The 20,514-nt window shown below is 50.7% G+C and overlaps 7 protein-coding genes; 4 read left to right on the top strand and 3 right to left on the bottom strand.

Moving 5' to 3' along the window:
* Positions 1-273: 273 nt before the first annotated feature.
* On the bottom strand, positions 274-7,564 carry RCC_12047 (related to polyketide synthase modules and related proteins; the record flags this gene model as incomplete). XM_023766410.1 has 7 exons in its annotated part: positions 274-1,170; positions 1,225-1,702; positions 1,759-2,453; positions 2,503-5,204; positions 5,257-5,703; positions 5,761-6,944; positions 7,002-7,564. The coding sequence occupies 7 exons, from the start codon at positions 7,562-7,564 to the stop codon at positions 274-276; spliced, it is 6,966 nt and encodes a 2,321-aa protein (XP_023622178.1).
* Positions 7,565-8,025: 461 nt separating this feature from the next.
* On the top strand, positions 8,026-9,138 carry RCC_01144 (uncharacterized protein; the record flags this gene model as incomplete). The annotated part of the gene is made up of 1 exon (XM_023766409.1): positions 8,026-9,138. The coding sequence occupies one exon, from the start codon at positions 8,026-8,028 to the stop codon at positions 9,136-9,138; it is 1,113 nt and encodes a 370-aa protein (XP_023622177.1).
* A 2,291-nt stretch (positions 9,139-11,429) lies between these two features.
* RCC_01143 (uncharacterized protein) lies at positions 11,430-11,900 on the top strand (the record flags this gene model as incomplete). Its single annotated transcript, XM_023766408.1, has 1 exon — positions 11,430-11,900. The coding sequence occupies one exon, from the start codon at positions 11,430-11,432 to the stop codon at positions 11,898-11,900; it is 471 nt and encodes a 156-aa protein (XP_023622176.1).
* A 1,281-nt stretch (positions 11,901-13,181) lies between these two features.
* On the top strand, positions 13,182-15,026 carry RCC_01142 (uncharacterized protein; the record flags this gene model as incomplete). Its single annotated transcript, XM_023766407.1, has 1 exon — positions 13,182-15,026. The coding sequence occupies one exon, from the start codon at positions 13,182-13,184 to the stop codon at positions 15,024-15,026; it is 1,845 nt and encodes a 614-aa protein (XP_023622175.1).
* A 118-nt stretch (positions 15,027-15,144) lies between these two features.
* On the bottom strand, positions 15,145-16,131 carry RCC_01141 (related to retinol dehydrogenase 12; the record flags this gene model as incomplete). XM_023766406.1 has 2 exons in its annotated part: positions 15,145-15,998; positions 16,056-16,131. 2 exons carry the CDS (start codon positions 16,129-16,131, stop codon positions 15,145-15,147), a joined length of 930 nt encoding a protein of 309 aa, XP_023622174.1.
* Positions 16,132-16,610: 479 nt separating this feature from the next.
* Positions 16,611-18,021, bottom strand: RCC_01140 (uncharacterized protein; the record flags this gene model as incomplete). XM_023766405.1 has 5 exons in its annotated part: positions 16,611-16,703; positions 16,871-17,027; positions 17,149-17,327; positions 17,382-17,584; positions 17,784-18,021. The coding sequence occupies 5 exons, from the start codon at positions 18,019-18,021 to the stop codon at positions 16,611-16,613; spliced, it is 870 nt and encodes a 289-aa protein (XP_023622173.1).
* Positions 18,022-19,061: 1,040 nt separating this feature from the next.
* Positions 19,062-20,229, top strand: RCC_12118 (uncharacterized protein; the record flags this gene model as incomplete). XM_023766404.1 has 2 exons in its annotated part: positions 19,062-19,226; positions 19,288-20,229. The coding sequence occupies 2 exons, from the start codon at positions 19,062-19,064 to the stop codon at positions 20,227-20,229; spliced, it is 1,107 nt and encodes a 368-aa protein (XP_023622172.1).
* Positions 20,230-20,514: the final 285 nt, after the last annotated feature.

Genomic DNA, 20,514 nt, shown 5'->3' with positions numbered 1-20,514 from the left:
AAGCAAGACCCGAATGTAGCCCTAGTACTACGCCTTCCAAGGCCCTATTTCCACCCCCACCACTATTCTAAGAAGCTCGATCTCCCCATCATCACAACCGCATTTAGAGCGAGGATAAGTAGAAGGCGGCGGAATAGGATCAAGTAGCTCACCGATAGAAAAGCCCATAACGATCGTGAGCAGACAATCACGAGTGCGCCTTCTAGAGTCGATCAACCATTGAGTACTGTCTATCACTCTCCTCCGTGATATTCTCAACGATATGCCGAATGCCTAGCCAACTTCGCTTCCTTGACGACCCGTCTTGTAGAATCTCTCCTTCAACGAGCCCACCGCAAACTCGCCCAATCTCTTCATGTTACCACAGTCTAAGATCTGTAGAACCGTGACTTCAGCCCCCAACTTCTGCCTCCACCAAGTCCGGATTTCAATAGCAACCAATGAATCCACTCCCAAATTTGATAGCGATAGATCCGACGAGGTGGTGTTCAACAGCTTTTCTTGTTCTTCTTCGCCAATTACAAGGAATAAGCAGATCCTCAACAGTAGTTCCCGAGACAATGTTGTGCAGGCTGTCTCTGTTGCCAGGATGGACGGATCGCGCGAACAGGAAGTGAGGAATTCCGAAAGAGGGTTGGATGATGGAGATGAAGAACTTGTGCCGTTTACATCTTCTTCCAGGCTTCGATAGACCAGAAACCGGGCATCATTAGCCCACGGTAGATTGCTATTGGCATCGGTCGAGGAGACGGTAGGTTTCAGGCCAGACACAATCTGACCGCCCAAATCGCCTGGATGTGATTGTGCGATTGCCAATTCCAGCGCCTCGAAGAAATCCTTTTCGGGTAAGAATTCAAGCGTACTCCTCAGTCGTCGCGCGAGCTCGGGGTTTTCTGATGTCATTCCAATATCCTCTACTGGTCCTATGTCCAGCACAGAAGCTGCGAGTCCTTGCGAGTGCCGATATTGGACAAAGTCATCTTGATAGGCATTGCCCGCTGCATAGTTGGCTTGTCCGTACCAGCCATGAAGTCCGACATGGGAGGAGAACATGACAAAGAAGTCAAGAGGAGACTGCAATAGGCAGTGGTGGATGTTGAGTGTGCCCTTGACTTTGGGGGAGATTCCGGATTGCCAGTCGGCATGGGTCATGTGGGAGATGTTCTTGTCCTGATTATACTGGTTAGACGAAGATCAAATAATAGTTCAGTCGGGAAGATGTACCTTCAAAGCCGCAGCCATTTGCAAAACGCCTCGTATCGGTCTGCTACTTTCGCGAACTGCCTTTTCAACATCGGCGGCATTCGTTGCACTTCCGTGGAAGACCTGATACGTGCAACCCATTGCAGATAATTCTTGCAAGACATCCAACTTTGCTGAAGACAGCTCTGATCGTGAGAGGTATACCAAATGTCTGGCCCCTCGCTCGGCCATCCAGACAGAGACGGCACGACCGAGCCCTCCAAGGCCACCAACGAGTAGGTAGGCAACATCGGGATCAAATTTTGTCTTTTGTCTCACGGAGTCCGAGATTTTGAGGTCGTGAACGGAATTCGGCATATGCACCACGACTTTACCAATATGTTCACCCCTCTGGAAGAATCGAAAGCAATCTTCTATATCGTCTGCTTCGAATGCTGTCAATGGGGCGACCGGGGAGATCTTTTTCCCGTGGAGGAGGTCAGATACTTCTTGCATCAAGCTAAGTTCCTGTTAGCATTTGCCAAAGCTGGACTGTAGGCGTAACCTTTTTTGTACCTCTGATTCAGCTCTGGCCTGTGGTCTAAGATTTGCGCATAGTCAACGGCATGATATCCACGATTGTTACTGAATCTGCTCATGTCCAGGTTTCCGTGCTCCTGGATATCTCGTCTGCCTAGTTCAACCATCATTCCAAAGTCTGCAACGCACTCCCATGAGGCATGCAAAAGCTCTCCGGAGAGAGAGTTGAATACGACATCAACACCGCGGTTGTTGGTGCGTGCCATCAGATCTCGGTGGAAGGTCCTGTCGCGGGAACTGAATATGTTATCAGCGGGAATGTTCCATGCATCTTGGAGATGCTTCCGTTTCCTGTTACTGCCGACTGTCGCGTAGATCTCGGCTCCAACAGAGCGACATAGCTGTATAGCGGAGAGGCCAATTCCACCACATGCTGAATGGATAAGGACAGAAGACTTGGCGGAGATTCTGGCGATATGCATCAGAGAAAGGAGCGAGGTGCAGTAAACGCCGTACACGGTAGCTGCGTCGTCGAAAGACACTCCGTCCGGAATGCTAATACAGTTCAATCTTGGCACAGTGATGCGAGTTTTGAAGCAGCCATTATAGGCAATCGCCACACGGTCGCCGAGTCGTAGATCGTGCACAGCATCTCCAACTCGGATAATGGTGCCTGAGGCCTCGATACCGAGWGTGGAACTCGATACCACGCCCATTGCGACAAGTACATCCTGCATTGATCAGTCGCAAGCTGCTGGAAGGGTATGTCGCATCACCTACCTTGAAGTTCATGCCGACAGCCGCAATCTCGACCTCTACCATATTATCGCTCAACTCTTCCTCAGGCGAATCTGAGATCCACGCCAAGCTCYGCAACAACCCCTTTCTGCCGACATTGAGTCTTGCCCCGGTCGTGGAGGGCGCTGGCCGGGAGAGGGCAGATGGAATCGAGTACCAATGGAAACGTCCAACTTGGATAATGCCGTCCATGTAAACATACTCAAAATCTATAGCGTCTGATCTTACGACCCCGTGCCTGTACTTCTTGAGAAACAAGGGCAAGATGTCCAAGAATGAATCGTTCGTAGCATCGACCTTCAATGTCGCAAAGTCCAGTCCAAGTTCGAACCTGACATTCCTAGCCAAACCATGAACCAGAGAATATCGAGGATCGGTAGATCGAGTCAGCCAGATCAACTGTTGCTGTGGCGTCAATGCTGATAGAAATGTGGTCAGCTGCCGGAAAGCTTGCGGGTTGATGTCGTAAAGAAAGGGGTCATCGATTTCAAGAAGTGAAACGACGATGGATGCCACGGGTGGGACGTCGTCCAGTGTGCAAAGTTCCACCAGAATGCCATTCTCTGACAAGATTCTCACGATTTTGGTCACCGTGGACGAAATCTTCAGAGGAACAAGTAGTGTTACTTGTTTTAAATTGAGATTTTCCATGGCATCGGGTTGCGCGACTACCAGATTGCGCCCCGCAGAACTTCCGGAGACTAATTGTCTGCTGAGGCCAGCTTGTTGCCAGGCATCGGTCCAGCGTTCAGGGGTTTTACAAGACTTGATCGTCGTGCAATCTGATTCGAATACCCCCAACTCGGATTCCTCTGTCTCGACGGGGGAATCGACTTGCATTGCCGCGAGACATTCATCTAACAGCAGATAGCCGCACGGCTTTAAAAGCTGCCGAAGACGCTTCAACTTTGGAGATGACTCAATCAGATTGTGTGCAATGATGAGGTCGTAGGAGCCTGGAAGTAAGTCTTGCTCTGGGGCATGTTGTGGTGCGTCGAACATGACAAATTTCACCCCAGGAGAGCGATCGAATTTCGCTCTAGCTGCTGCCAGAATCATGTCTTCCGTGCTTGCCAGTGTATAGGAAGCAAACATGCGTTCTCCAGAGTCGGAGTATGAGTTTCCGATGAAGCTTCCGGTAATTGAGCTTTCCCCTCCCAGAATCTCAAGGATGTTGCATCGAGGAAATTCGTGCGTGAACAGTCGGAGAAAGGACCTGTAGCTCGATGTTTGAGTATCGCTATCGGCTCTCAACAACACAGTCGGGTCCAAGAATCGAAGAAGTGGTAAGTAATGAATCCGAGCGCCAGATTGTGATTCCGTGCTGGGGTCGACCTGCAGGTCCTCCAACTTGGACATCTGAATACCATGACCACTCAGAACAATCTGGCCATCCGACCACCCAGTCATCGATCCACTCATACCCCCAGAAGGATCAGCATCGGCTCGAATTGACAAAGTGGATGCCGTTGGCTTGAGAGAAAGCTTCTCGATGTATGTTGGTATGTGTGTTCCTGAAATCGCACGGGGATGTCCTCTAGCATCAGCGACGCTCAGAAGCTGCAACGCTTCATCGAGCAGAGTCGGATGGATAGAATAGGATGRCTCAGATAGACATCTGTCCATCGATACCACGGCGCAAGCAGAGGCTTCATCTACTGAGCAGGTGATGTCCGTAAGGCCGGCGAACGCCAGTCCATAGTCGAGTCCACATCTTCTGAGAGCGTCATACCACTGCCGAGATTTGACGTGTCGTGGAAAACTGACAAAGTCCTTGGAACTCGCGAGCTCTTCCTCGGTTGGCTTGACGTGACCACGGCAGTGCGTCACCCAGGTATCGTGGGCTAGAGATGAGATTGTGAAATCGTAACCTCTCGAAAGTTGCGTCTCAGTCCAACGATGTGGTCTGAGGCTAGTGACTATTTCAGTTGCTCGACCGTCGTGCAGAATCATTGCAGCCAAGATTGATACACGCAAGACTGTACATTCTTTGGAATTGGTTACCTGTCGGATTGCCTCGGATACCATTGCAATGTATGCAGCCGCAGGAAAGATGATATCCGGGCCAATCTGATGATCGCAGATCCACGGCACGTCTGTAGGCCGCAAGACGTTCCGCCATGCTGGCTCGAGATCATTGTTCTCTAGGATAGGCGTTCCAAGAAGATTGTGGCGGCTGTGTCTTCGGAATCTCCACGCCTTCGAGATACGACTTTCTTTCGAGATGAGCTCGCGGTGAAATGGATACGATGGCAGATCATGTAATACTTTTCCGGCTGGCGACAAAGCGTGCAGATCGATCTTAACGCCCGCACAATGCAGCATTCCCAATGTTGTAAGCAAAGATACATATGCATTCTGGCCTCGGACCAAGGTTGGGATGTACAAGGGTTGTGGCTTTTGCGAGGAACTCTGGAAACATTGACGCAGAGGTCCCTTTAGAGCCGAATGCGGCCCGATTTCGAGGAAGATGAGTTGATTTTTGGTCTTCTTGAGGATGCCATGAATCGCAGTATTGAAAAGAACCGGGGATTCTAGGTTCGTCTTCCAGTAATCCGTATCGAGAATTTCGTTCGTGTCCAGCCAGCGTCCGTAGGCTGTGGAGAAGTACGGAACACCCGGACGACAGAAAGAAAGTCCCTCTAGTGCCTTTGAATACACACTGGAAACTTCCCTCATATGGTCTACATAAAGTCAGTCCTCGTCGCAGTTCTTTCAGATCCGCGCTCGACTTACAAGAATGATATGCCATATCCACATCCAGAACGCGCACAAAAGTTGCCGGGCTTAACCTCTTCAATTCCAGGACAACTTGCTGCAAGACCTCCGCGTCTCCAGAAAGAGTGACGTTGGAAGGACTGTTCTCACATCCAATAGTTACGCCGGGCCGGAGGAAGGACTGAACGTCAGTCTTTCCCATTCCTACTGCTACCATCCCTCCCTTTCGTGAACTTGCTGGGAGGCTTTGGCCACGATGATAGGATAACGCCATCGCGTCGTGCATTGAGACTATTCCAGCTGCGTATGCTGCGGCGATTTCACCGCTGGAGTGTCCGACGATGACATTCGGCTGAACGCCCAATGCACGTAGTCGATTGACCAGTGCTATCTGAATCGCTGTACAAAGAGGCTGGGCCATGACACCTCCCAGTTCAAGGTCTTTGCGAGGATGCATTATCAGATCTATATTCATGGTCAACRACACGTAGTCTTTGACTCAGCAATTACTATGTGGCTTACCTTTGATGGACCAGGAGGGAGGATGTGCAAGGCTGGACAAGGCGTTGTCTAGCTGTTGCAAATCTTCAGCGAATTCACAAGAGAGTGTCGCAAGCTCCTTGGCCATCCCAAAATACTGTGCGCCCTGTCCGGTGAAGACGAACACAATTTCCGGGTCTTCGCAAGCCGCCATGGGCTTCGAAACAGGCAATAACTGCGTATCGTGTAGTATAGAGAAGCATCGATGTTGGCGATGTTCTCTCCTCGTGTTGAGAGTGAACAGCAGGTTCTCAGCATTGGATCTGTGCTTCTGAAGGTATGTTGAGCAGCCACGAAACACGTTTTCGAGGGAGCTTGGGTGGTCTGCTGAGAGCACAAGAAGTTGAGGAGTATCAATCGCAGCGGGCGCGGATATTCTCTCTCTGATGCCCATCGATTGTGCCGAGTCTATGATGACATGTGCATTCGAGCCGCCGAGACCGAAAGAGTTGATACTGACTCTCTCTTTCTTGTCCTTTGGCCAAGGTAAAGGATCCGTCGGTACCATTAATTTAGCTTCATGGAATGGTATCTTCGGACTTGGAGTTCGAAACTTGATGTTTGGCGGTACTGTCAGATTCTCCAGAGCAAGAACGCCTTTGATAACACTGATTATTCCAGAGGCGCCTTCGGAGTGCCCGATGTTTGGCTTGATTGATCCAATGTATGTACCACTCGTCCCAAAGACTTTGGCAACAGCACCAGCTTCAATCGGATCTCCCACCAGGGTTCCTGTCCCATGGAGTTCCACAAATCCAGTTTCTGCAGGTGAAAGACCAGCTTTATGATATGCCGTCCTGATGAGTGCCTCGTGGGCGTCTGGGTTTGGATTTGAGAACGAGGAGCCCCTTCCATCCGAATTTGAAGCTGTGGCCCTTATCACTGCGCGGATAGGATCATTGCAGGCGATTGCGTCGCTAAGCTTTTTGATATATAGAGCTGCCACGCCTTCAGCACGAGCATAACCATTTGCGTTTGCATCGAACGTCTTGCAAGATGCATCAGGAGAGAGCGCGCCGACCTCACCAAGTCCGGATGTGTTGGTAGGTGAGATGATGATATTGGCACTGGCGACAACGGCGGAAGAGCAATCGTTTTGATAGAGAGCCTGGCAAGCAGAGTGTAGCGCAATCAACGATGCGGAACACGCTGTACGAGTTGTGACGCTTGCGAGATGTCAACATATAGCTACCAGTGGAGAGATTGCATGTTGCGAGACTCACCTCGGTCCACGAAAGTCGTAGACATACGATATGCGATTGCTGGCAGCAAAGTCGGAAGATCCTGTCATTCTATGCGCACCAAAATCTTGTGTATCTTTTCTTCGCAAGTCTTGCCAATCTTCACCAAAGGTACCGACGAAGCATCCAACATCTCTGCCCGACTGTCCAGTTTCGCCGGCACTCTCTAGGCATTCGCGCACTATCTCAAGTAGCTGCCTCTGGACCGGATCAAGGACTTCAATCTCTGGTATGGATAATGGAAATGCAGCAGCATCGAATAGTTCAAGATCCTGGTCCAGAAAGTATCCAGCGTTTACTGGACAACTCCCAGGCTTGCTAACGGGGTCGAAGAAAGCGTCGCCATGGTAGCGATTCTGAGGTATAGGTCCTCGTGCGTCTCTCTTCTGGATCAAGAACTCCCACAGTTCTTGTGGGTTGTTGATGCCACCAGGAAGTCTTACTGCCATACCAACGATTGCAATAGGCTCCATCTGCTCGTTGCTGTCCTTGGAAACGTGCTTGGCGGTATCCTGATGGCAATTCCTCAATGGCTCTGAAGACATTGTGGCAAGAAAGGGAAGATGCAAACCAGAGTTGAAAGCGTGTAGCTGTAACAGGTTAAGAAAATCAAATGCAGTTCTTCGACTTGTGTTGAATACCGTCGAGCGAACAACATGAGCCGGCTTAGGAAATAGCCATTGCGCCATAAGCGAGAGCTAGCGCTGACAACATGCTTCTTACCACGTGTGACACATGTACCGAGGAGGATCTGTTGGTGTTTTAGCGTAGAATTGCAACAACATGCAACATCACACTCGGGGCTGAAGGGTACGCTGTGTTGGGTGGCTGAACTCGGTCAATCAAGAGAGCATCTGTTGCCAAGGTTCCAAGGCTCCAAAAATAATCGTTTGCCAGTGAGGTACAACAATAGAAGAATGAGATTAGAATAGTCGAAGGAGACAATCTAAAACCGCTTTTACGCCAAGTTCTCAACAAACACTCACCTCCACAGCAAAGCAGAACGATGTCTTCCCACGCAATGGCCGGATTGGCCACGGAATTTCTGATAATCTCGATTCTTGGCATCGGTGCTCTCCAGGCCTCCTCGCCGTCCTTGCGTGTATTGCTCCTGGGAGCGATCTGGTATACCGGCATCGAGGCATTGAGAGGCCTCCTGTTCAACATAGGCGAAGCTTCGCCCCTCGCTAGTCTGGTCGGCCTCTTCATAATCATCTGGCTTTTGCACTTGACGGAGCTACTATTGGTAGAGAACCATATCGTTTCGGGGAACGGGCCACTATCAAGATTGCATGCAGCGTATAAGATGCTTTTCAACGTCAGAAGAACAGCACTTATCGCAGACCCCCAGCAAGTTCCTCGACAGAAAGAGCACAGCGGTGGTGAGAGCCAGCGCCCACAATTCCGGAACAAGCACCTCATAAAGGCCAGTCTGTTGGCAGGCCTCTTCTGGACCTACAKCAATGCCCTTATGGCGATCACGGTACCTGTCCTCTCGGTGGCCATACAGGCATGGCAGTCAGATCTCAGTTTCTTCAGCTATACCCTCCAACAATTGCTAAGCGATTTTATCGCGCGTCTCATCCTGGTTACCGATTTTGTCCTAGGCACCTACATGCTAGACAGTATCTTCCACTCACTCTTCGCACTGCTCTTCGTCAGCGTCCTCGGCTTGGACAGCCCGGAGGAATGGCCAGATCTTTGGGGATCCATCGTGGATACGACTTCTGTTCGAGACTTTTGGGCCAAATTCTGGCACAAGCTTGTGCAGCGTACACTTGTTGGTCTCTCGTCCTCTCTTCTCCGTGCATTTGGCGTTGGATCACGCGGGACTGCGGGCAGGACGCTCATTCCGTTTCTAGTATTCCTGCTTTCCGGCGTCGTGCATGGCTTGACCACCTGGAGCTTGGGATTCMAATGCGGCTGGTGGGCCGACATAGCTTGGTTCTGTGCTCAATTTGGCGTCATCATCTTGGAGGATGCTGTGGTGTCCCTAGCAAGAAGGAATCTAAGCCCGAAGCTGACGCCCAAAGTTCGTGCCGCGATCGGATCCACGTGGACATGGGGATTTCTGCTGTACTCGGTTCCAAAATGGCAGATGGCAAAGACGCAATGTTGAGAATTGCGCTTGAAGTGTACACAACATCTCGCTTACTTGGCCAATTATGCATATCGGAGGCAACTAGCGTCTAGGCGGCTAATTGGAGATGCTGCAAGAAGGCTTTGAGGATTCTGTGCGGTAGTTTTTATCACGGTTTTTTTGTACCTTGGACTATTTATAGGAGTATGACAAGAAGTACCTCTACATATGCCAGAATACCAGCGAGCCGAAATCCTGACATGCAACGATTTGGCGAGGAACGAGCGACAGAGCAACAAGGACAACGGAGTATGTACCATACCCGAGCGCGTAAAGCATCTCGTTTATTGGGGGACCTTAGGATCACTCCGTGCTTGTTATCCGCGTTGCGGGCTTCGATGTTTTATTTAAACTCATTGGTTAGGAAGCTCGGCATGGCGGTCCAGAAGAGTCCTTTCCAATCAAGCTTCGCCAATGTTTGAAAAGAGGGGAAGAGGGGAGTTATGTCTTGAGCCTCGCGACAGCCGACATTTCAAGAATCCAACTCCTTCTCCAAACTTCAGAGTTAGGGCATCTGACTGTCATCTTCACATGCCACGCTTAAAAGGCACGAAAAGGGATAGTAAACCTTGGCAGGAGCTTGGCAGTGTTCACAGTCCAGGAATACACATCTTTCACCAACAACAATTCACGAATTTTAATAGCACAGAGAGCTTCGTACTACATGCATGCCAGCTTACGATGTTAAAGTCATGCGTTAACGCAAGTGTGTGCGTGTGTCTCTGACCTTGATCATCGCCTTCTCTCTTTCTCCAACAGTACATCGTGCTCCACATGACAATCCATCATGCGGAAATCAATACCCATGCTCCTGCGAGAGCTCTTGTCCGTAGCTCAGGCGCTCATCATGGTGCTCCTATGTTGGAAAGTCCTTTGTTTCCTAACGGCCTGTTCGACACCGCTGATGGTCGTTGCCTCAGGTAGGGGCTTTCGACAATTCACTCGTCGTCTTCCAACTTATCTCCTCTCAGGCTCCATGGAACCCGCGTTTCAACGCGGAGACATACTAGTCCTTTGGAACCGGACCGAAATTGTAGCTGCGGGCGACATACCAGTCCTGTGGTTCAAAGATCAACCTCTTCCAATGGTCCATCGGGTAATTAGGACAAGCTGGGACATCAATGAGTACGGAGGTTCGATCAAATTAGATTGTCCAACGGAAGCTCACTCGTAACTGCAGATCAGGCGGTACCATCGAGCAACATTTCACAACCAAGGGCGATAATAACGAACTAGACGACATCTCTTTGTATCCAGATGGTAGACTCACTGCAAAACGAGGGGAAATCATTGGTTTCGTGCGAGGCTATGTGCCATTTCTGGGGTGGCCAGCCCTGTTGATACAAAAGGTGTTGTCTAGTCCAGGCTCCTTGCTCAGATGAGCAAGCAGGGAGAGTCTATGATAGCAGAGCTGATGACAGTCTTTGATTCCGGATATCGTCATCCTGTGTCTGACAGCCTCCAAAGATGCACATTGAGACCTTATCAAAGCGAGCACTCATTTGATGGGAATCCAGCGATCAATGAATGTTTCGCTTCGGTCAGAATCAGAGTAAGTGAGGCACCAGGGGAAGACGTCCGTCGTGGTCATGGCGCAGCAAACAGTCTCTCGCCAAGGACACAGTAACAATAGATTGCCCCTTCAATTAGAGCAGGAGAATTGAGGCACTTGGGGAAGTCCCACATCGTGATCGTGGCGCACAGAGCAATGGATCCCCTCAAAATGCAGTCAGCCACGGATCCTACCATTGATGAGTTGATGAGGGCAGAAAAGCTGTTGGTAAGACGCACGAACTCGCTACCGATGTCGAAGTGATTGGTTTCTATTCATAGCGTGAAATGGGAGAAGCGATAGGTCCAATTGTTCTGAAAGGGGTTTGATCAGTTGTTGGTCAGACGGTGCAACTTTACTCCTCAATTCATGTTGGCGAGACGGTGAGCAGCCTTAGTCGTTGGAGTCGACTTTGTTGGCATGAGCCTCGCAGCTGAGCAGACAATCCAATGTAAGCGATGCGGCAGTGACTTGATGAGTTGTTGCTATTTGCTAAATTGTCCTTGTGTTGGTTTCTTCCATGACTTGGCACGAGGAGCAGAGAGACTATAAAGTCGTCAAGCTCGACAGAGTTTCCAGCATCTCACCAGCATCCCAAATCTGCATCTACAGCAGAGGAACGCTCAAGAAACAGCTCCACCATCTTCTTTTCGATATCTCAAATTCCAACCCCTTTTCGCTCAAGTTCTTGCAAAGCGGCAGATCAACCACGACCACCATGAAGTACCTCACCCATACTGTCGCAGCCATTGCTGCTACGCTCTACATGCAGCCATGCCCAGCACCTCTTCTTGTTCCTGCCGTTGCCGGCGCTGTTTCGGCTGCCGCTGGGGCTGTTCAGGCAGGTGCTGCCGTCGTGGGTGCAGGTGCTGCGATTGCAGCTGTTGCCACCCAAAACAAGAAACGAGGAGAACACGCCCCATGGGACGAGGACGCCGGTATCTCGCCAGCCGTGCTCCAGAAGTGCGTCGCCGACATGTTTAACAGTCGCTCGGTCTCCTCCAACGTGACCCCAGACGGCGGCGTGGTTGTTTACAACTGTCCAGAGAGTTGCAAAGAGGCCGTCGACGAATACAACTCTTTCCCGGATGTCGATTCTCTGGCCGCTCGCTACGGGACGGTATCCTGGAATGACTCCACGATAACCACCACTTACCCCGTTGGTGCTGGCTGCCTCAGCGGATCCTAGGCGCCGTGCAGTCATCTGGAATGGACTGGCCACACCTTGCAGATTCTCACTTCCCGYAAGGCATAAAGGTCGGATCGTTATATTTCCAGAAGACACTGCTACCGACAAAAGGGCACGCAACTGGACATGCTCTTGTGCCGTACTGGCTTTCCTGGGCGTCGCATGCGTTCGAGCACTCGTTCAACAGCACCCTTCAAGTTTTGCGATTCTTGAGGTCACTCTTTTGCGTGCGATGTAGAAGGAGGCATCTGCAATGAAATACAAAAATTGAAAATGAAATTGGAATTGGTTGAAGCCCTTTTGTGTGGACCTCTCAGACCATCTATACTCGTTTCGAGTGTCAATGAAGGACAAGATCGGCTTCAATCCTCGTCTTGGTTAGCATCGCCATTGCTCCTCTTCCAGGTGACGTGGATTGATCCGCGAAGTCTTTTGACGATCGTCCTCGGATACCAACAGGAAGCTGATCGTTCACTTTCGCCATGATGGCTAGCGACTTTCGACTCATATTGGGTTTGATGTCTTTATCTCCTTCTCATGTACTCTCGACTGCTTTTATCACTTGGAGTTTCAATCTCCAACATGCAGCCATTAGAAGTGCACGTGTCCATAAAGTAAAAATGATCGTGTGAGAGCTATGTTCATGTCTTATCGAGTAAGCGGGGCCATAGCGTATTGCAATCAAATGGATCCACAGTACTAGTGGCTCTAGCAAGTAAATCGCGACTCTGTAGAGTGTTTAATCCTTTAAATCCAAAGAGTTTGCAATGGTTCTAGTGAAGAATTGTGTCGTCGTATCGTCGTATCGTCGTCTCGTTGCATTTAAAGAATATTATTGACGACTTTGAGAAAGTCTTAATAGCTTTGGGGAGGTGCCACCATAGTATGTTTCGATTGTGTTTAACGCTCCGCTTCGGCCGAATTAATGGCCCTGGGTACGCAGGATCAAATACAACCTCGCTTCGCTCAAGAAAAACCCACTCCGCGCTGCCTTGATTGGTCAATCGCTAGGCGATGGCTACCGTACCTCAGCTCCTCACCGGTCCATCTCGGAGAGTGAAGCGAACGATGGGCACCATGGAACGTCAAGGCCAATAACAGCGAGGTACCTGGGTCTCAAGCAGGCTATGGATGCATGGTGGCTTCTGACGACGACTTGTAGCCACATCATCTTCGTGGGCAACGCCCGTACTCCAAAAGCTGTTCACTACCTAGGTAACATCATACTCGAGTGACTCCTCCCAAGCCATTCACCTCGCACTACTCACTATCGTCGAAAATATGCAGGCCGAAAAGCGCGAAGCATTGCGGRGACTCACGCAGTACACATATACATCTTTTACTACCACAAACTCCATCCGCCTACTTCACCTGCTTCCTGGCTCTATACATGACGACATCCGAGGCAGTCTGCATATGGTTCCACTCAGCGAAGCTCAAGGCCGATATGAAGCATTGTCATACTGCTGGGGCAGCGGGTATACCAGCATGACTTGCGTAGATGCCGATGGAAGAAGTCTGGGCCATGTAGCAATCACACTAAATCTCGACGAAGCTCTGCGTCACTTGCGGTCCGAAACGGAAACTCGATGCCTCTGGGCGGATGCAATATGTGTCAACCAAGACGACCTCCAAGAGCGAAGTCAGCAAGTCCAGCTAATGCGACAGGTTTATGCAGGCACAAAGCAAGTTCTTCTCTGGCTCGGTGGAGAAGACGAGCACACCCCTTTGGCACTCGCAGGGCTTGCAGAGATTGGTAAATACTGTCAAAACCTTTCCCTATTCTCCCTCCTAGCCATGAACAACATGGGAGAACTTGCGAGCATGCTCAACGTACCGAGACTCCCAGACTTGGGCGATATCATCACTACAGCGATTGAGCAGATCTTTCGTCGGCCGTGGTTCGCCCGAGTCTGGGTTATCCAAGAAGTCTGCGCAGGGCCTGAGGTCGTCGTCCAAATCGGATGCGAGAGCATACCCTGGAACATCATTGGCATTGCTGCTCATTGGTTGAGAGAAGCCCGCTGGTCCAGCACAGCTACCGGAGAAGGCTCTGAACAACTTCGAAATGCGGTAATCCTTTGGCAGAAGCGCTTCAACTCTCAAGCTTCCGCCCCCAATCTGCTGGACGAGGGRAGAGACTACGGAGCGACAGATCCCCGAGACAAAGTGTATGCACTGCTTAGCTTTTCAGCTATGCAGACTCATGCTCAAATCGTACCGGATTATCAAAACAAGACAACGACTGGAGTTTATATAGATGTAGCGCATCACCACATCCGCAGCTCCCGAAAAGTCGTCATGCTTTCATATGCCGAGCTTCCTTCTGTTACTGACGGACTGGAGCGAGAGCAGGTCGAGACATGGCCTGGCTTGCCATCCTGGGTGCCTAATTGGTCCGAGCAGACTTGTTTCCCAACATCTTCGCTTGTCTCGGTACCTGCCTATGTAGGCGATGCAATCCACACTCARCCAGAGGTTGCTTCGTTACAGAACGACGAGTTAATTGTCCAGGGCTGGATCATCGGCCGAGTCACTGTGGCGCCAGCACATCTGAAGTGGGAGGATCGCGATGGCAGATTCTCCATCTCTAACATCGAGGCCTTGGTGGAGTTCTGGGAGCAGATGCAGGTTCAGTCCAACGCCGCCAATCTTTTGGTCCTGAAGAGATCCCTCTCACACGCGGCGACAGCAGGGATCACGGCCGAGTATGAATCAGCAGACACGTGTAGCAATCGGCACGAGAATGACTTTTGTCAGTTCCTGGAGTGGATGCTGCGGGACGGCGCTGGACGTTCCATCTTTCGATCGAGATTGTCCGCTTTGCTCGTTGGAGACCCAAAGAAAGGAAATGCAGGCAGATATTTACAGGCTGCGTATCTCATGGTGCAGTCCCGCCGGCTATTCTGTGGCGATGATGGCATCGCCGGCCTGGGTCATTCGCAGGTGCAGCGCGGTGATTTGGTCGTTCTCCTGATGGGCAGTACGGTGCCTTTCATTTTACGGCAGCGAGGACTTAACCACCAGCTAGTCGGAGAATGCTTTCTTTACGGATGGATGGGTTCCGATGCTGTTATCCGTGCTGAAAGGGAGTCAAAGAAGTCTAGCAGCTTCAGGCTAGTATGATCTCTATAGCAAACGAGCGGTTGATTACTATACTCATGACACCAATAGAATTGTTCCGTGTTGCGTGAAGCTATCATTCCCTCGTCAGTTTGTCGCAAAAGTTTATCTCTCCATCCTTCTAAAATCCCTTCTCTCGTAGCTGCGACTCCGTCCACTCCCAAAGCTTCGCCGCATTGCTCTCGTCACTTGCAGCCCCCGTCAGATTAACTAGCCTCCCCACCGGCTCATAGTACTTGCCACTCTGAGCATCCGGGCTACATGATGCCCACAACTGGGTCAAAGCTCCCCGTGCCACAGGATTGAGGAGCAACTTCGTTCCCACAGACCATACGAAAGCTGGAATCCAGGGATTGGAGGTCTGAAGATCATGCGACACATTGGTAGCCACCGCTCCAGGGTGAATCACCATGCTTTTGATAGTTGGGTACCGTTTGGCGAGCTCCTGGGTAAAGTAGATGTTGGCAATCTTACTGTAAGCATATCGCTGGAACATCCCGGCATCAGACATGGTGGTCAAGGCGGATTCCACMGCTAGTCCGCCGTTTGGTGCCCACTTGTAGGCCCGTGAGCTCACATTGACAATTCGGACATCCTCGGATCCCGGATTCTGAGCAGTTTCCTGGAGAACAGGCAGAAGCAGTTTCGTTAACAAGGCGTGTCCGACGTGATTTGTTCCCAATGTCACCTCAAACCCATCCTTGGTGAGACCTGGCGGAGAGCCTAAGATACCTGCATTGTTCAGGAGGATGTCCAGGCGGGAGGATTCGGCGATGAATTGTTCTGCTGCTTTCTTGACAGATTCGAGATCTGCAAGATCCATTGACAAGAATGTGATGTTGGCATCCGGGACCTGGGCCTTGATGTTGGCTATAGCTTGCTCCGCTTTTTCACGACTCCTAGCTGCCAGAAAGATTCGTGGAGATCCATGTTTAGCAAACTGGAKGCAGCTCTCGGCGCCAAGTCCAGAGTTTCCTATTGCGGGTCGATGAGCAAGAGCGTGAACTAGGGTACCCTAGGTGAAGGACGTACCACCAGTTACTAGAATGGTCTTCCCGGAAAGATCGGGGATGTCATCCACGCTGAAGGTCTTGCTTGATCCGAACATGGCTGTAATCGACACTGTTGGCTGGGACTCGGCGGAGTAGCGGGAGGCGAGGCAACGTACGTTGTTTCTATCTACGAAACCAAAGCTACGTTGTGATCGTGAGATACTGAGTTGCTCYGCAGATCGGTGCTTCTTCAGCGTGATTGATCGCCCCACTCCGTAGCTTGGCGGGGGCATCCTTGTCATTTTCAAGTTGGAGCTTGGAAAACATCTGTTTACCGGAGGTCGCTCACGGCCATCGTCTACCATCATCTATCATCTATTGTCGAAGTCTCAGGTGAGGTGATGGATCATTGGACCGGGACTGGTGCACCTGCAGAGACAGATCCATCTCCAGATTGCTCCTCCGCCCAACAATAACTTCAGGACTTCTTTACAGGCATCGCCACACAATCCTTTCGCGGGATATGATTTGTTAACAGATCACATGTCACATGCGCAGCAGGATGGCACATYCTGAGCATCGCTCAAATACTCACTCATATGCCGTAGGTCCAGGTGAGCACGACGTCCTCCCACGGGTCGCGAAGGCTATTGCCGCTGCAATCGACCTCCTCCTGACTGCTACGGCACTAAGTTCGCACGTGACTCTCACACCCGCGGTTGGATCCCTCCATCAAACCGGTTCGGCACCATCACAACTATGCCCCTCCCAGACTCTCAAGTTGAGCGGAGTCACGAAGCACAACTTTGGATATCTGCTTGACACTATTTTGGAATGAATGGGATGCAGTTTAACCTCTGGAATATTGTGCGCGTCCAATGTTGCGCGACGGTACCAGTTCACGGGGATGCGCTCGTGGCCGCGGGTATAAACAAAGCTTCCCGGCTCGCCAGTCACCGAGAAGAAGGACTTCAAGATGTCGGTGGGCAGCTCACCGCCGGGATTCTCGGCGCTGYGGTTGGACATCAATTCGACGACCAGACCGTGCGCAGCAGGGGCAACGAGACCAGAAAAGGGGGCAGAAAAATAGTATCTGGGTGAGGAAATCAGGAATGGTCACGTGACAAAGGTACCATTCAGCAGCACTCACGGGTTGTTTGCAATCGACCAGCGTGTGTTGTAGTCCTGCTAGCAGTGCGGCAGAGGCGGCGTGACCGAAGTTGTTGTCGTATTTCTTGGCGAAATTATACGCGCTTTCGAATTGCCTCATCTGGAAAATGCCAGGCGAGCCATTGTGGAGGTAGGCGTCTCCCTGAGGATGTATTAGCTTTACGATTAACTCTGGGTGGTATAGGGGCGAACCTACTCGCACGATGGAAGCATCTCCCTCATACTTGTTGTGTGTTCCCAAAATTCCACGGGCAGGGAAAATGGGCAACGAAGGTTTGAAAGGAGGTCCGATGGACCAGGTCTCGGTCAGTGGGTCACCACTAAGGCCGACAGCCACAATTCCGAGGAAAGCTGCGAGATCGGGTGCCATGTTGTAAGCTTGTCCTAGTCCCTCAATTGCTATGCAAGCCTTGGGTCAGTAGTGCAATCGGTGGTCAGAAGACAGGGCAGCCAAACCTTGAGTGATAGTTGTGATACCGTTGCGGTTGAGGAATCCATGGTTCGCTGCAGCGTTCAAGCCAGGGCATTGTCCGCGTACTGTGCAAAATATCAAAATAAGTGGTTGTTTTCTTCAGATGTCAACTCTTTCCAAACTAACCATCACCACCAGATGGCGCAATGAATCGGTGTGGACCGCCGTCTGTAGTGTCTACATATTGGTCGGCCGCGTTGAAGCCGCTCGGTGGCAGTCCAGTGTTTGGACGGGTGATGAGAAACAGGGGATCGCGTGCAGCGGGCTCAGTGCGCTTGAGCAAGACGTCCAAGTTGGCAACGCCAGGGTATGCTGCGACGCAAGAGAGCAAGGTGGTAAGGAGAGCTACAGAAGTCTTGGTCATTGTGAAGGTGTTGGGATCGACGATGAAGAAGAAATCGAAGGCAAGGGAGGATGGGGCGAGTCAACGATTTTATGTCCGTTCTGCTGCATCTGAGGATACGAAGAAATGTCGACGGTTACCCATTGGTCAAGTTCTACACTATGGCCAATTCGTAACTTGCCGGAATGTGGCTTCGTAGTAGCTACCCTATAGGGAAGCCAACAAGAGGTGGCAAAACACCCACGGCACATACGGTCCATATCTCCACTACTGGTAGGGCAGGATGGTCTTGAACTAGAGAGTAGCATGGCGTTGTTACTGGTGATGTGCCCCGCAACGAACGGGCTTGTACTCCGAAAACACAAACCATCACGTAGATGTACAGGGCAAATGCCACACCGCTAGATAAGTTTAAAGGCGCTTCGATTAGTGATCATGCAATGGTCTCAATCGTATTCCATTGACCGACTCATTCACATTTGCCTACAAGAGTCTGTAGCAAGGCGTCTCGAATGAAACATTGTTCATGGAATGTGAGTTTGGAGGTGATATCTAGGCTCCAGGGAGGGTTGTAAATCATGTAGTTGATGTTTGACGGCAAGGGAATGTCACCGACCGGGAATAAACAAGCCATGGCAGAAYACCAAGCTTCCATGATCTACACATCTGAACCAACAAGCTTTACAGATGGTAAGGGTCGGGATGGTGTTGATTCCAATGAGATGCCATCTCTCCACGAGGCTTTTGTGGCGTATGTCACTTTTGCGGGGTTTGCGGGGTGTGAAAAGGCGGGGAGGACCCTTGTGATACTCAGACGACTGCCTTGTACATATTGTACAGGTTCTGATTGGGGTTCTAGCAATGGTAGTGTGCATCTTGCTCTATATTGTTGCCGCATTTGCCGCAATTCAGCCATGCTACTGTAGCGGCTTTATGATTATGCCTTTCGAGCCACCGCGGCCACCAAGCCTGCAGCACACGGGACGAGCGGCGCTTCTTTCATAAAAATCCTTCTTCGCCCTCAACTGTCATGCCTGGTTACCCCTCTAGCTAACACCAAGATGTATATCGCTGCTACCATCGTCTCGTTTGCCACCTTGCTACTAGCAGCTCCGGTCGTTGAACAGCGAGCTGTTGATGAACGATTCACCCTCTACGATCTTCCCACGCCGCTGACTGGGCCTTGCGATTTGGAGCATGGACCTGACGGCGCCCTGTGGGGTCAAGTAAGCTGGAAGCCGTCGCTCGTCTTCCAAGCACGTTCAGCTAACAACGACTGCAACGCAGGGAATTCTTGACAATATATTTTTTCGGATCGATCCTCATACAGGCCACATCGATGAATACCCCATTCCATTTACGACACCTCTCGACGCATCTCCTATTCAACTTCCCGGGATTCTGAAGTCTGTTACAGATCGCACGGCATTGAGCTGTGCTATTCGGACAGGGGCTGATGGCAACATCTACGCTGGAAATGGAATCCGGAATCAGCTCGTGAGAATCAACCCGACTACTAAGAAGATCGACATTTTCGAGGTTACACCTTTTAATCCGGCCGGTAACCTCTTCAATTTTAACGATCTCTACACTGCCAAGGATGGCATGTGGGTAACGGCAACGACAGCCAACACCTACTCGTTCTTCTCCTACGCTACCCAAGAGTTCACTACCTACACTGTGCCTACTCCCCTGGCCCTTCCTCTCGGTCTCTTCGTCGCTTCAGACGGCGTAGTGTATGTTGCAGAGCTTGTTGGAAACAAGATTCTTACGTTTGATCCGAAGACAAAGGCTGTGAACGAGTATCCCCTACCAGAGCTTGCACAGTTTCCAGCTGTAATCCGCGCGGAGCGAGATGGACATGTTTACTTCTCCCTTTTTGTCGGGAACGGAGTTGGCAGAATCAACATGAAGACCCACGAGATCAACCTGTACCACACTAACCAAACTGCCCTTCTTGGTTCGGAGGACACGATTGACAAGTATGGAGGAGTCTGGATCAGCTCCTTTACGACTGATGTTATGTCACGTCTAGACACGAACATTTTTGAGTTCAGCTATGTCGCACTGCCGAATAGCTTTGCACAGACTGGTGCTAATGGAGTGTTTGGAGACATTCCTCCTTATGTTGATATTGCGGTCAACTATGGACCCGGAGATGCAATTTGGTTCACCTCTCTTTTGACGAATCAGGTCGGAAGGTACAACATTACGGGATTGTACGATTGAAGCAGGGATTTTGCATAAGATGCCGTGTGGAGACAGCACAAGGCCATTGCTTGTGACTAGCTAGCTGTTCAATGAGAATGACAGTAAGAAGCTTCGGTTGTACGACATGTTCAATCCTTCAGCGTTCAAGTTTGCTCACAGGGCCAGTCGTCGAAGGAACAGACTTCGAGGGAACGTTATAATGGCAGCATCGAAAGGAACGCCTCACCGCTTCTTGTACTTTCTTTTYGCGTCGCGAGAACATATCGGTGGTACTCATTTTATACTCTCATCGACGCCCCGTAT

Source organism: Ramularia collo-cygni (assembly GCF_900074925.1).
Source record: "Ramularia collo-cygni strain URUG2 genome assembly, contig: RCC_scaffold01, whole genome shotgun sequence".
Taxonomy (NCBI): Eukaryota; Fungi; Ascomycota; class Dothideomycetes; order Mycosphaerellales; family Mycosphaerellaceae; genus Ramularia; species Ramularia collo-cygni.
This window is presented reverse-complemented; position numbering and strand designations above follow the sequence as displayed.